This window comes from Caretta caretta, chromosome 1 (assembly GCF_965140235.1).
Source record: "Caretta caretta isolate rCarCar2 chromosome 1, rCarCar1.hap1, whole genome shotgun sequence".
Taxonomy (NCBI): Eukaryota; Metazoa; Chordata; order Testudines; family Cheloniidae; genus Caretta; species Caretta caretta.
Genome location: NC_134206.1, coordinates 154,833,092 through 154,847,922, shown reverse-complemented (window position 1 = coordinate 154,847,922; position 14,831 = coordinate 154,833,092). Strand labels below are relative to the sequence as shown.

Below are 14,831 nucleotides of genomic sequence, written 5' to 3'. Positions count from 1 at the left end.
AGGTCCTGTGGTGAGAATAAAGAAGGTGTTGGGAGGAGGCTATGGGGGAGGGATAGCTAAGTGGTTTGAGCATTGGGCTACGAAACCCAGGGTTGTGAGTTCAATCCCTGAGGAGGCCATTTAGGGAACTGGGGCAAAAATTGGGGATTGGTCCTGCTTTGAGCAGGGGGTTGGTCTAGATGACCTCCTGAGGTCCCTTCCAACCTTGATATTCTATGATTCTATGAAGTAGCCCAAGGAGTTGTAGCTGTCACGCAGCTGTTACAGGAGCCACTGTAGATCCCTGCAATCCACAGGGCCCTGGGCTGGAACCCGGAGTAGATGACGAGCCCGTGTTCCCTCCATCCCCCAAACTCCCTACTTGATACGGAAGGAGTTGAACTGAACTGTGGTTTCCACCAGACGGGAAAGTTTCTGGCCTGTTCCCCGATCCACCGGGTGGATCAACAGAGACTGCGGGGATTGTTCTTCTTCCTTTCCCCATGCTGGCCAGTGATGAGGCTAACTGAGTGAACGGACCCACCAAGGCAGAGGAGGAACTTTGTCACAATGTATATGCTTGTGTGTGTGTGTGTGTGATATAATATGTAAAAGGGAAAAGCATATGTTTAAAAAAAAAAGTTAAGGTATTTAAAAATTAAGGAATAAAAATAACTAGCAGTGATGCTTACATTGTGATTAAACTATTATAGTTTTAATTTTCAAAAATAATATGAATAAACGTGCAACAATGAAATGCAATAAAGCATATCTAAATGTCTGTGTACATCCAGAGTGAAAGCACCAGGCTATCTGCATCATTGCACACTTCATAACATGGAAGGTATCCCCACACTAGCCCATATTGGCTAGTCTGTCGTGGTCATGGAGGTCGTCGAACATACTGATCCACTTGATCCAACAGCACATGTAAATATCATGATGGTGCTGCGGATCTTGTTCCAGATGATAAAGTAGATGGGATGTTAGCTGCTGTGACTTTGTTGCAGTCTGTCACCCCAGTCATGGGTTTGGTGTGAATTTGAGAAATCTCACACACTCTTGTGCTCCACCCTTATAACATCTCATTGCTCAAGCTTTATGTAGGTGGAGTGGATTTCATCCCCAACAGATTAGTAATTAAAAAGCAGAAAAAGGAAGCAGACACCTTTCTCTGTTTGGGTTATTGTGAAACAAAATAGCATCCTTTTCCAATGCTGCTTCATTTCATATTTTTAAAGATGTATATGGTTATGTGCTCTTACTTTAGCTGAGGCTTTATTATCAAATCTTTTAGTGCAGCCAAAACAGGAACACATCCTCTACTAATCTCTTGCATAAATATCTAATCATTATTTTAATCTTTGTTAGAGATCAATTTAAAATGTATAAGGAAGGACAGCTGAAGTTAGGTGATGAGTGGGTGTATGTCTTACACTGTTTAACATATGCACAACATATATATATTTGTGTATATATAAATCAAACTGAAAAACAGCCAGGTCTTATCAAGTTGTTCTACCCTCAAAATGTAAATATACAAAGTTGTGCAAATCTTTATAACTTTATAGCTAAGAACATAGACTCGAAGGGACTTCCTGGGTCACTGAATCCAGTCCCCTGCTATCACAGGCAACCAGGTCATATGATCTCTTATAAACTTATCAAGCTCCATCTTAAAACCAGTTAAGTTTCTTGCCCCCACTACTCCTATTGGAAGGCTGTGACAGAACCTCACTCCTCTAATAATTAGAAACGTAGTCTTCTAATTTCCAATCTAAATTTACTCCTGGCCAGTTTATAGCCATTTGTTGTTGTGCCAACATTGTCCTTGAGCTTAAATAGCTCTTCTCCTTTCCTGAAGTTTGCCCGCATGGTGTGTTTATAGAAAGCAGTCATACCCGCTCTCAGCTTTCATTTTGCTAGGCTAAACAAGCCAATCTCTTTCACTTTCCTCTCATAAGCTAGGCCTACCATTCTCCTGATCATCTTAGTAGCCCTTCTGTGCCTCTGTTCTCCAAATTTGAATTTATCTTTCTTGAACATAGGTGACCAGAATCAGACACAGTAATCCAGATAAGGTCTTACCAGTGTCTTGGACAATGGCATTAATATTTCCTTCTCTCTAGTGGAAATACCTCACCTGATACATCCTAGGTCTGCATTTGTCTTTTTTACAGTTACACCGCATGCTTATTACCCTGTGATGGACTAATACACAAGGTCTTTCTCCTCTGCTGTTGTTTCAACTAAAGAGCCCACCCATCTTACAGCAGAAATTCTTGTTATTAGTCCCTAAGCGCATGATTTTGCACTTTGTACTATTAAATTTCATCCCACTTCTACTACTCTAGTCCTCAAGGTCATCCAGTTCTTCCTGTAAAATACTGTGATCCTCCTCCAAGTTGACAGTGCCTCCCAACTTTGCATCATCAGCAAATTTAAGTAGCGCACTCTCTGTGTCAGAGTCACTAATGAAAATATTAAATAAGATCAGTCCCAACACCAGTCCCTGAGGAACTCCACTAGTAACCTCCCTCCAGCGTAATGCTCCCCTTTCAGCACTACTCACTGTCCTCTCACTTCTGGCCTGTTTCTTACCCACCTTACAATTCTTGTACTAATCCCCATATTCTCCATCGTTACTAATAATTAAGGCTACGTTTTAGTCATGGTAAAAGTAATGGGCAGTAAACAAAAATTTCCTGTGACCTGTGCATGACTTTCACTATATGCCCCTAACTAAAACTTGGGGGGAATCGTGGGGGGTGGTCTGGGGGCATGGCCTGATACCCTGTCTGATGCTGGGGGGAGAGAGGAGCGTGTTGCTGGTGCTGGGGTGGGGGGGGGGTTGTGGGGCTCGCAGGCTCCCTACTGGGTTCTGCATGTCCCCATAGCTCCAGCCAGGGAGGCTCCTGCTGTTCCCGCCACAAGCACTGGCTCCGAAGGCGCAGCTCCCATTGGCTGGGAACCGCAGGAGCGGGGCCTGCAGGTGCGGGCAATGCGCAGAGCCCCCTTCTCCACCTATGCTAGTGGAAGCTGGGAAGCCACCCCCCGCCCCCACAAAGTAAGTGCTCACCCCTAGCCCTGAGCCCCCTCCCACACACCCAAACTGCTGCCCCTGATCCAGCAACAGCTGCCACAGAAGTCACAGAAAGTCAGGAATCCGTGACCACCGTGACAGGCTCCCAATCTTACTAATAATTTCCGATGTAGCACTGTATCAGATGCTTTACTGAAGTCCAGATATATTAGGTCTACAACATTTCCTAGAGAATTATTTACATTATCAAAGAAAGATATTGATCAGGTTAGTCTGGCGCTATCTACATTGGATAAACCCATGTAGCATTTTATCCCATTTGCTATTCATCTCCATGTCGTTACTTATTCTTTCCTTCAAAATTTGTTCTCAAGTTTTGCATACTACTGAGAGAAGAGTAACAGATCTGTAGTTGCTCAGATCCTTTTTTTCTATTTCTTAAATATAGATACTACATTTGCTATTCTCCAGTCATATACCACCACCCCTGATTAGACAGATTTATTAAAAATACGTGCTACCGGACTTGCAATTTTATGTGTCAGTTCTTTTTGTATTCTGGGAATACTTTATTTTGTGCATTGTCTTTCATACACAGTATATCCCAAAAATTTTAGAGAGCTCAGTAATGCATGACACTATGACAGAGTTTTTGGAAAACATGTTACACTGATTTGGCAAAGTAGAGAGTATACCTAGAAGTATACCTATCTCTTGGAACAATCTCAGCAAATCTCTCCAGTTCCTAAGAGCACTCCTATCTCCCCACCTCATGGAGCAGCCAAAAGTTTCACTTCCTGAAACCATGGATGAATCTGATCACAGGGATCCACAAAAGGCCAGGTTTGTTATAGGTTCTGTGCCTCCATGCTTGCTCCTGGACCGCTCACCACTCGGTCTGTCTAACAGTATAATGCCAAACGAGGGAATCATCAGCTGGTAGCTGCCCTGAAGGCCTGAATTTAAAAGGAGAGTGCTACTAAAAAGTTAATGTGGTTTTGATTCATTTTAATCTTCAGTTGTGTTTTCCTAGTGCTCTCCCAGGCTCTTCCCCTCTTGCTGTTCTCTTCCTAGCCTCATGAGATAGCTAACACATTCCTATGATGGTGGGTAAAATCTACACCTTTAATATTGGGTAGACAATTTTGATCATAATAAAAAAAAAAAAAGCTACTTCATAAACACATTCAGCTTTCTGGCAATTGTGAGAAATATCTAATTGCTATTTCTTGTCCGGATTCCCCTGCATCTGTATGTGTCTTATTGAGTGTGAATGTGTAAATGTATATAATAGTGATATCCGTGTGATAAATTAAATTTTCATGCATCTTTGACTGCTACATCTGCATTTTACCGAGTAATCTATTTTAATACTAACATTCCAAACCTCTGAGCAGCTTCAAACAATTATTTTAAATAACCTGCCAGAAAATTCTTCCTCCTTCACCACCCTGAGATGCAATTTTCCTCCTCAAAATTTTATAGACTAGTGGCCGAGTACAGGCAATATTCAGTCCCCTGGGTGAGTGGCTGGTTTAAATTCTGATAATGCATGATCTCTTAGGGCTCGAAACAGGATCTTTATACCCATGCAAAGGGAATATTCGCAGCTTTCCAGTGGAGCGCACAGCACTTGGTTCTACACCTGGAAAACCATCAGATAATAGAATTTTAAGTCATGACATTTTTATTAATAAAAAAGCTATATTAGGTTTTAAAACCTCTAAAAATTGCTTACCTTTTTTTCTCTGACTCAGATGTCTGTACAGTGGATTCATGGTCTTAAGGGAGCCGCGCTTGAGAGGCAAAGGGAAAAAGTATGGGCAAAATAGCACCCAGACATTTTTTAACGCCCTTAAAACCTTTCTCAGATACATTTTCTGTAAAGTATGTGACAGGCATAGAATTTTATACAAACTATGATCAAAGAATATTATCTAGACTGCAAAGACCAGGAGCATGTCTATACTACAAACTTAAGTTGACATCCAGCTGCCGCAGTAATTAAGTCCGTAGTGCATGTCCACACCAGTGCACTGTGAGTAGCTTTACTACAGTGCAACTCGCCTCAGAGGGTTTTGGGAAGGGTTGTAGTGCCTCATGGGACCAAAACATTCTCGCAGGGGGGTCTGAGAAAATGGCTTCAGTGTCCCATGGTGCAGTTTTATCCCTCCCTCCCCGATTTCAACTGGAACCCATAATTTTTTGCGCCATTTTTTTTCAAGAGGCTGGCATGGCCACACATATGCCATATCCCAAGAAGCATGGACCCCACTCTGCTGTGCACTATTGTGAGCATTACAGATATCATGTGCCTTATCCTGCGGTATTTCCAGAGCCAGGAGGGGAACTGCTGTGCAGAACATGGCAACGTCCTTCAAGCAGCCCTGCTGGAAACCATAGAATGAAACTATTCCAGTTGCTGTTGGCAGTCGTGCACCAGCCGAACACTGTGGAGTGCCATTTCTTGTCCTGGGAAGCAAGCACTGACTGATGGGATCGCATTGTTATCCAGTTATGGGACGTCGGTCGGTGGCTGCAGAACTTTTGTATGTGCAAGGCCACTTGTCAGAAACTGTGCGGAGCTCCCCCCAGCCTTGCATTAAAATGAGACCTGCTCTGACACTGGAGAACCGAGTGGCGAACACTGTGTAGAAGCTTGCAATGCCAGACTGCTACTGATCAGTGGGGGAATCAATTTGGAGTTGGTCAATCGACTGTAGGGGCTGTTGTGATCCAAGTATGCAGGGCCATTAATTGCCTTTTGCGCAGAAGGGTAGTGACTCTGAGCAATGTGTAGGAGATACTGGATGGTTTGGCCGTAATGGGGTTCCCTAATTGTGTTGGGCCAATAGATGGCACACATATTCCTATCTTGGCACCAGACCACCTTGCCAAAGAGTACATAAACAGAAAAGGATACTTTTTCAATGGTGCTGCAAGCACTAGTGGATCACCGGGGTGTTTTACCAACATCAAAGTGGGATGGTCTGGGAAGGGGCATGCATCTTTAAGAACACAGGTCTGTTCAGAAAACTGCAAGCCGGGACTTTCTTTCTGGAACACAAAATAACCATTGGTGACATTGAAATGCCAGTAGTGATCCTGGGAGACCCTGCCTACCACTTACTCCCATGGCTAATGAAGCCGGACATGTGGACAATAGCAAGGATCTCTCAAGAATGGGCTCAACTAGTGCAGAATGGTGGTTGAATGTGCCTTTGGCCGTTTAAACAGTCGCTGGCACAATTTGCTCACTAGATTAGACCTCACTGAAAGTAATATCCCCATGATTATAGCTGTGTGCTGTGCGCTCCATAATATCTGTGAGGCAAAGTTTCCACAGGGGTGTGGCAGGAAGGCAGATAGTCTGCTGATTTTGAGCAGCCAGATACCAGGGCTATGAGAAGAGCTCAGCATGGAGCACTGCATTAAGGAAGCTTTGAAAATCCGTTTCAGTAATGACCCACAGTAATGTGTGCTGCCTTCTGTATTGTGCCTTCTCATAGTGTGAACCTTGCTATGTCTGCTGGATTTTTGTCTCCAGCACATCCCCTCCATTGCCTCAGTTTTCCTGACCCTCTCCTTCCCTCCCCCATTTTAAATGAATAAAGATGAATTCATTCTCAAGACATGGATTTCTGTTGGACAAACATACTGAAACTTAAAGATCACAAATAGAATTAAACATCGGAAACGTGATGGAATAAAATTGGGAGGGGAAAAAAACATTCATCTTGTCTTTAAAAGCTCAGCGGCCTCGCCTCTCAAACATCAGCATATGTGCGCCGGCTGTTCTTTGTGCCATCCCCTGCCGTTGAATGAAAGGGATATTGCATTGTCCCCCTCGCCTAGTGGAACATGTGCGGGAGGAGACAGGGAGTATAGCGAAGCAGGAATACCGTTCTGCAGGGGCTGCAGAGGGAGTCGAGCCTCAAGGTGTTTCTCCTGAAGGTCAACTAGACGCCTCAATATGTGTCTGTTCCTTCAGAATCCCCATCATCTCCTGCTGCGTGCCACGCTCATTCTCCTGGGCTGCACTCCTGCTCGGTGTCCACTGTCCCAGAGGCGGTCATAATCTCAATAAACACATCATCACTATTCTCTTTCGCCTTCATCTTATTTGGGAGAGCCTTTCCACCCTTGTGGAGGAAGACCTGAAGGCCACACTTTCAGCCGTAAGCCATGGAAGAGCAGAAAGCAACCATTGTCAATTTAGATCCAGGATCTAGTGCAGAGCTGTTATATTTTTAGCACTTTATGTCTGACTGGAATTTTAGGACAAACAAAATGCAATTCAGTAGACCAAGGGGATTCCCCTTATCAAATATCACAGCTTTGCTGAACACAAGAGGTGTGAGAGTTTCTTAAAGATTAGGTTGCCAGAATCCTTTTGTAGGCAACCTAAAGATAGAGTTGCTTCCAGCTCTTCCTACAATACATGATGGGTTTGTGCCATATAACTGGTTTGTGGGCACTTGTCTGGTGTCCAAACCGCATGCCAGTAAAACCCTAATACTATAGGTGCCAATTCCGTGGGAGATCCATGGCTGGAGCACCCATGGAAAAAGAGTAGTGGGAGCAGCCAGCTTCCCCCCCAGTCCTCCCACCCTCCAACTAATCAACTCTTCCACCTCCCTCCCAGCGCCTCCTGCCACCACGGATCAGCTGTGCTGGAGGCGCTGGGGGGGGAGGGGAGAGGTGGTGGGGGCGGAGCAGGGGTGGGAAGAGGTGGGGTGAGGGCTTGGAGGAAGGGGTGGGGCGGGGCCTGGGGAAAAGTGGGGACAGGAGAGGTGGGGTGGGGGTGGAAGCGTGGGGGTGGGGCTTGAGGCGGAGCAGGGGTTGAGCACCCCCTGGGACAAGGAGGAAGCCAGCTCCTGTGCCCAATACCACAACTCCATGTATTTTGTAGGTCTGTGAATGTAGAGTACTTTCCTATGTTTATAAGAGGGCACCTTTCGTTAAAAATTTAGTTAAAATATGCTGGATCGTTTCTGTTTACAAAGTGACATTCTATACGCATAATCTGATGGAGCTAGGGATTATTCAGCTGTCGGTCAGAAAAGATCTCTGTACATGTGTTTAAAGCAAATACGATATACTGAATGCTTCTGGTTGAAGGAATTAAATATATGGTTTATTCATTTCTGAAATATATGGTTATTCCCTTAAACCAGGCACATTTTAGGAGGGCTGAACATAGGTAGTCAGCTCTTCCTTGTCTTTGTATTTTTTTTATTTAGGTTTTTCAAAAATATTTTCTAAAATAGATGAGAAGTGAAGGTCTTTGATTTCATATTTAAACATGCTGGTATTGATGCTGTGGATAGAAAATCCTGGTAAAGAGAGGATAATCCTTTTGTGTGAACATTCCTTCCTGAAAGAAGTAATTTTGCACTTTTCCCAAGACTTGGGTTTCTGTAGCAATTAATTTGAAAAGCTTTTCTGTCTGGAGGTGCATTCTCTCATGCTATGAACTTTAGTTTTAATTTGTATAATATTTGGAGTACTTGACATTTGATTTGTTGGAAAAAGTGAGAAATCTGGATTAATTTAAATATTTAACAGCATGTATGATTTATCATGAGCTATAGTGCCACTTATTCAAAGTTCACAGAAACATTTGCACAAGTGTTATGGTTCCCAGAGTCTCCTATTGAAAATGCATGGGAAGCACAGAAAATCTCACAACCTCTCTAAACTTTCCCATGATATCCTGTACATTTTGAATGGATGGCACTGTGTTCAGCTCAGGACATGTTTTTTTTAAAAAAATAGTTTGTTTGCTAAACTTGTACATAAAACACGGTGAGGCTTGTAGTTTAATACATTTTAACCATGTAATTGTATATAGGCTGTTGGATTCCATTATGTTGAACACTAACAAAATAGCACACGGTTACAGTATTCTATTTCCTTTTGATTTTAGCTTTATGACAAAATTAACACAAAATCTTCACCACAAATCAGGAATCCTCCAAGTGATGCTGTACAGAGAGCCAAAGAGGTAAGTGGTTTTGAAATGCTTTTCAGATTTTTATTTTGTTTGTTTAATGTGAAACTTTCATCATAGATACAGTGCCGATGCTCTGTAAATGCTCCTAAATTTGACTGACTGAAAATGTTTTTACCTTTGGTTATATGGCATGCTTTGTAAATTTATCATTTCCCAGATTGTAAGGAATGTTTGTATTATTAAGCCTCATCATATAACCTCTGATTTGTCAGTAGGGATATGAAAAAGAGGAGCTTTGTCCTTGGACAAGTGTGATCATTTGCAGATATTTTATATTCAGTAGGTTTGAAGGCAGCAAAAGTTTGAAGCTTGTATAATTTCTCAAATAACATTTTTCTTTATAAATGTCTATTAATCTAATCCGGATTTGCTTGCTTTTTATTGTATCTCCAACAAAAGTTAGTTTAATGCCAAAAAAGCGTGGAGGAGGGAAATCCGATGCAGAGCAGTAGGAGGTATGACTCAAAATGGCCAAAACCAATAAAAACGGAGTTACTTAACTCTTATGCCTGTTAAACTTAGGGCAAATTCTAAGTACAGAATTGTGATTTATAGTGCCAGTCAAAAATAAGTGTTAGTTGTTTAGCATATGATGGCTGAAAAACATTGCTTACAGTAATGCTAAAATTCAAATGAGAAAAGACATTTTTACTCACAATATGTAATAATTGAAGTCACACTGATATTTCCCTGGAAGGTTTCTCTCCTGTTTCCCTAGCTACTTTTTAATGAAACATGCCTTTGTGGCCAGATTGGCAGACTTTAACAGCCCAGGCATGCCTTCTGAGCAGCCCTCACAATTTTACCCAGTGAGACATTTTATGTCTTTGTCCATCCAAATCTATCCCTTCTCCCACTTCCCCACATCAATCTTATATACCTTATACACTTTCCATCAAATTACTCTTATCCAGCCACATTAATGCTTCTCTGGAACCCTGTGGAGGAGATTGGGGGCTGCTGGTTCCTGGCCCCAAGTCGTTCCAGTGTAGCACAGCCAAGTCTGGAAGGTTAACTGTTCCTAGAGCTGCTACAGGCCAGGAGCCTCTCAGAGGAGCCTGTACTTGCAGCTACAGGCAGAGAAAAGGAGGTAAAGGGCCCACAAAGAGGTACCCCTACCAACTCTGTAGAGAGCATTACTCAGCCTCCCTACAGCAGTGAAGAAGTGGTGAGCTTGTTTCCTGCAGGGGGACGGACAGAGTGCGCCTGTGGAGGGGGAGCTGGCCATACAGTACAATGCAGGCACAGGGGTTCTCCCTGTGTTAGATGGAGCGGACAGGTCTACTGACAAATGTCTATAAGCCCTGCAGCACATTTTATACCTGAATGCCTTTCTGACCGGGGTGGGGGCCACACTGAGGTTACTCAATCAGGGCGAACTGCAAAGAATGGGGAAGGCAATCCCCAAAAGTGGTGGATGTTCCAATACTTAGATTTACCAAGCCTAGCACTAAACAGCTTCTACAATACCTTACTGGTTACAGAGAAGCCAAAACACAGTTCCCTTAAAAGCAACCCAGCCTTTGAGCTTCCTCCCAGAAAGCCAAGTCAAATGTGAAAGTTCTACCAATCCCAAAGGATCGGACACATTATCTCCCAGGTTAATAAATATTTCAGATATTACGCAAATACATGCTTACATCCAATTCTTATTAACTAAAATAAAATTTATTTTAAAAAAAGTGAGAGAGAGTATTGGTTAAAAGATCGTTATACATACAGACGTGAGTACAGTTCTGAGATCAGTTTCATAGCAGAGATGGTGAGCTTTGGAGCTGAAAACAGATCTTAGAATTAGTCCATAGTTTCAGTCCAATGTTTCATATCCAGGGCAAGCCAGATGGGACTGGAGATCTCAGTCTTACGACTCAAACTTCCCCCGAATTAAAGCTCAAGCAGATCAGAGATAAAGGGGTTAGGTCCCAAGAGTCCTTTATACAGTTTTCTGGCAGGCTATGATAGTCTCTTCACAGCAGGTGTTCCTTGGGTGAAGAATAGCAGCTTTGAGGTAAACTACCTGTTCTCTAATGCATACCCAAGTAACTCGTTGCATTCTTCAGCATAAGGTAATTATCCATTAAGCAGTTTATAAACAGTTAATCACAAACCTTAAAGTGAAATATAGACAATGACATTATCACACCTATGTTTCATCTAAATGTTAATATTTACTTTTGACCTCTGAATCAATAGCTATAATAATACACAGGAACGGTCTATTTACATGGTTAACATCTAACAAGATATAAGTAAACACACACAATTAGTATTACCTCCAATTCTCTAACAATACAGGATTGCATTTCGAAACTCTAGTCCATTTAACATAACTAGGTTAACTATTTCTAAGGAATGGTCCTAATTACCATTTATATACTTCTCTAATATGTCTTTAAAGGTTGAATCTGCAAGATGTTTAACCCTTTCTGGCCATGTCTCACAGCTTTCAAATACCTTTAGTGATCCTAATTTGGGTTCTCGGTATTTCCCTACAAAACCAATACAGCTTGGTGAAAATGTCCCTACACAACCAATACCTGAGGGCAATAAAGTATGCTCTGCAAAAATCAGACTGGGTTGGGAAATTGCTAGTAGTTGCTCAAAGAAGAAAATGTGTGAAGAAATACTTCCTTTTGTTTGTTTTAAACTTGCTGCTTATTAATTTTATTTTATGACCCTTAGTTCGTGTGTTATGAGACGGAGTAAATAACACTTCCTTATTTACTTTCTCCACACTAGTCATGATTTTATAAACCTCTATCATATCCCCCCTTAGTCATCTCTTTTCCAAGCTGAAAAGTCCCAATCTTATTAATCTCTACTAATATGGAAGCTGTTCCATATCCCTAATCATTTTTGTTGCCCTTTTCTGTACCTTGTCCAGTTCCAGTATATCTTTTTTGATATGGGGCAACCACATCTGTACATAGTATTCAAGATGTGAGCGTACCATGGATTTATATAGAGGCAATATGATATTTTCTGTCTTATCGTCTATCCTTTTCCTAATGATTCCCAACATTGTTAGCTTTTTTGACTGAGGAAGTCTTCCATCATCATCTTTCCTGGTTGCTAGCAAGGAAAATCCCCTCTCCCCTACAGCCCACTGCACCCCATTCACCATCTGCTGGGTAGGAGCATCTCCACTTGCATTCTCTGTTACTAAACCATATTTCTTCCTTCCTCCAGCTGCCTGGAGGAAGAGTGCTCTTTCTTTCTAGTTGCTGAGAAGGATGGTTTCCTTTTCCCTTCTTCTGTTCCACAGTGAGCAAGGCGGAGAGGGACTTTTCTTACTTTTTCAGGTACCAAGAAGCAGACAATGCCCCATAGTGGCTGTGTCCCATCTCACTTTCTTAATGGAGGAAGAATAGTCTTGAGGTTAAGGTGCTAGACTGGGATTCAAGAGATCTGTGTTCGGTTCCTGGCTTTGCCACAGACTTCCTGTATGACTTTGGACAAACCAGTTAATCTTTCTGTGCCTCAGTTCCCTATCTATAAAATGGGGATAAAAATTTCCCTAACTCACAGAGGTATTGTGAGAATGAATCCATTAGTGTTTGTGAGGTGTTCAGATTCTATGTTGGTGGGAACCAAATACGTACCTCAGTATAGATAGATTAATAATACAGCAGGTTTCCACTATTGAAATTGAGGCACAAAAAGTAGAAGTGACTTGACCAAGGTCTAGATTAGAATGAGGATTAAAGAAACAACTTGTAGGTAGTAATGATAGCTGATATTAAATATTGAAACTGTCAAATAACTCATGAGTACTATAAAACTTACTGTGCTTATAAGATACCATACCATCAACAAAGCTGCTCAGATAAAGTGTTAGGTTTCTGATTTTGTAGTGTTAGTAGAAATGATATTGGAGGAATTAAGACAGATATATTTTACTGTAAAGGGACCGACTTTCAAAAGTTGGCTTCCCTTTTTCCGATACAGTTTGTTGGTGCAGTTTTACGTGAATTATTTTTTGGCCCAGAATTGCAGTCAGCTGGATATTTAAGTAACTGACTTGCCAGTGTAATTAAGTACTTAGATGGTCAAGTATTCTTAGTTGCATACACAGATAACTATTGGAGTAAAGTTATGCATGCAATTATTTGCGCTTGCAATTTTGCAGACACAGTAAAGATGAGGCTGAAAGTTTAGCCCAAATTGAATGTTTTAAATAGATGATTACCACAAGATGAAGGCTTCTATGCCATATACAATATATCACATGAAAACAATCCAGTATTCCTTTCCCAGCTGATGTTATGTTTTATCAATTTTGATCTTAATATACCTTAAAAACAAGCAAATTATCTCTTACCAAGCACTAAAAGAACCTTTGCAGGCACCAAATTAATCATTTCACAATTTACTTAGAAAAAAGAATGGGAAGCTTGTAAATATCTGAATTCCTTTAATTTTGTTAATTCCAGGATGGTGCACATGTCTGTTTTTGGCACAGAAAAATAAACATACTCAAAGAGTTAAGGCAGCAACTCCAGTGTGGAAATAAGACTCAAATGTGCATTTCAGAAGCTTCTAGAGAGCATGGAATGTATTCTCCTTTTAAGTCCTGTGTGGTTTATACATGTAACTACAACCTACCAGGGCCAGCCTTATGGATAGGCGACATGGGCGGTTGCCCAGGGTGCCGTGGTTGGGGGTGCCGTCTTAGTGCCACAAGCTGGCGGGCCTGGGCTGAGTGCGGGTGAGCCAGGAGACTGGAGCCACTGGCCGGCCAGGGCCGCCTGGAGCCGCTAGCCTGGCGGGGAGGCGCAGGCAGCGGGGCTTGCCCCTGCAGACTGAGCAGGCCAGCCCTTGGGTTCCCCCTTCCCGCTGGCTCTCCTCCTGTTAGATGGTTGTGAGGGCATGGCTGGGGAGCCCCCCGGCTCAGAAACTCCTCCCTGTGCAGCCTGACTGGGCTCTGGGGCCAAGAGCTGGTCCTCGCACCCTGCACCCCACACTGCTGGTCTCAAACTCAAAGAAAGGGCACCAAAATACAAGTTTGCCCAGGGCGCCATTTTCCCTACTGACAGACCTGCAACCTACAATGCACCAGTAAGTAAGACTAGATATAAAAATGTGCAAATACTCAGAATAGCTTATTCAGCCCACAATAAGTATAGTGACTCATGCCCATGTGACAAAATTGAGTTGTGCATCTTGCACATTCAACCACGAGAGCTAAAATGCAGCTTTAGCAGGATGCTGGTGTTTAAAAATGCACCCTGTTTACCCTTCTGTGGAAAGATGAGAGAGTGTGATTTGAGGAGGAGATCCTACCCTGAGTAGTGGGAGGGAGTTTTTGTGCCAACCACATTGCTCTGCAGAATTTCCTAGCAATTAATCTCTGGAACCACTGCCAGAAGCAGAGTGCTCTGTTTCCACCATCCAAACAGCTGACTGTTGAGAATAAAAATGAAAATATCAGACTGTAAGGGACTGAGTTAAAATACATTTCCTTTTTTGCCCCAGTCATGAGATGTAGTGCTCCTTTCTTTTTATAGAATCTTGAGTTTTGTGGTGGTATAACAGATGGACTGTCTACGGTTCATATTTTTTAACCATTTAATTTGCAGAAATAATGTTTTAATCTGGATAATTCAAGATTTTATACATGTTTTTAATTCTATTTTAATGTTTCTTAGCCCCTATTCAGGCATGGAAGCAGAGGTTGATAAGAGAGACTTATATAATTGCTGGTTAACACTTTACTAATAATGACCTTTTAAAGAATATTGTCAGTTTGAGAAGAGACACTGTGCTTTCTTTAAATCTGTTTTTTCATTTAGC

The 14,831-nt window shown here is 42.2% G+C and overlaps 1 protein-coding gene across 13 annotated transcripts in view; it reads left to right on the top strand.

The window, feature by feature from the left end:
- CASK (calcium/calmodulin dependent serine protein kinase) overlaps window positions 1–14,831 on the top strand; it is a 438,390-nt gene that overhangs the window by 358,575 nt on the left and 64,984 nt on the right. For 12 of the 13 annotated variants that reach the window (XM_048864731.2, XM_048864713.2, XM_048864722.2 and 9 more), the window contains one exon: window positions 8,952–9,029. The exons of the other annotated variant lie outside the window; for it this stretch is intronic. In XM_048864731.2, the coding sequence (XP_048720688.1) occupies window positions 8,952–9,029 (78 nt within the window). The remainder of the gene's footprint in view (window positions 1–8,951; window positions 9,030–14,831) is intronic. 13 annotated transcript variants of the gene reach the window in all.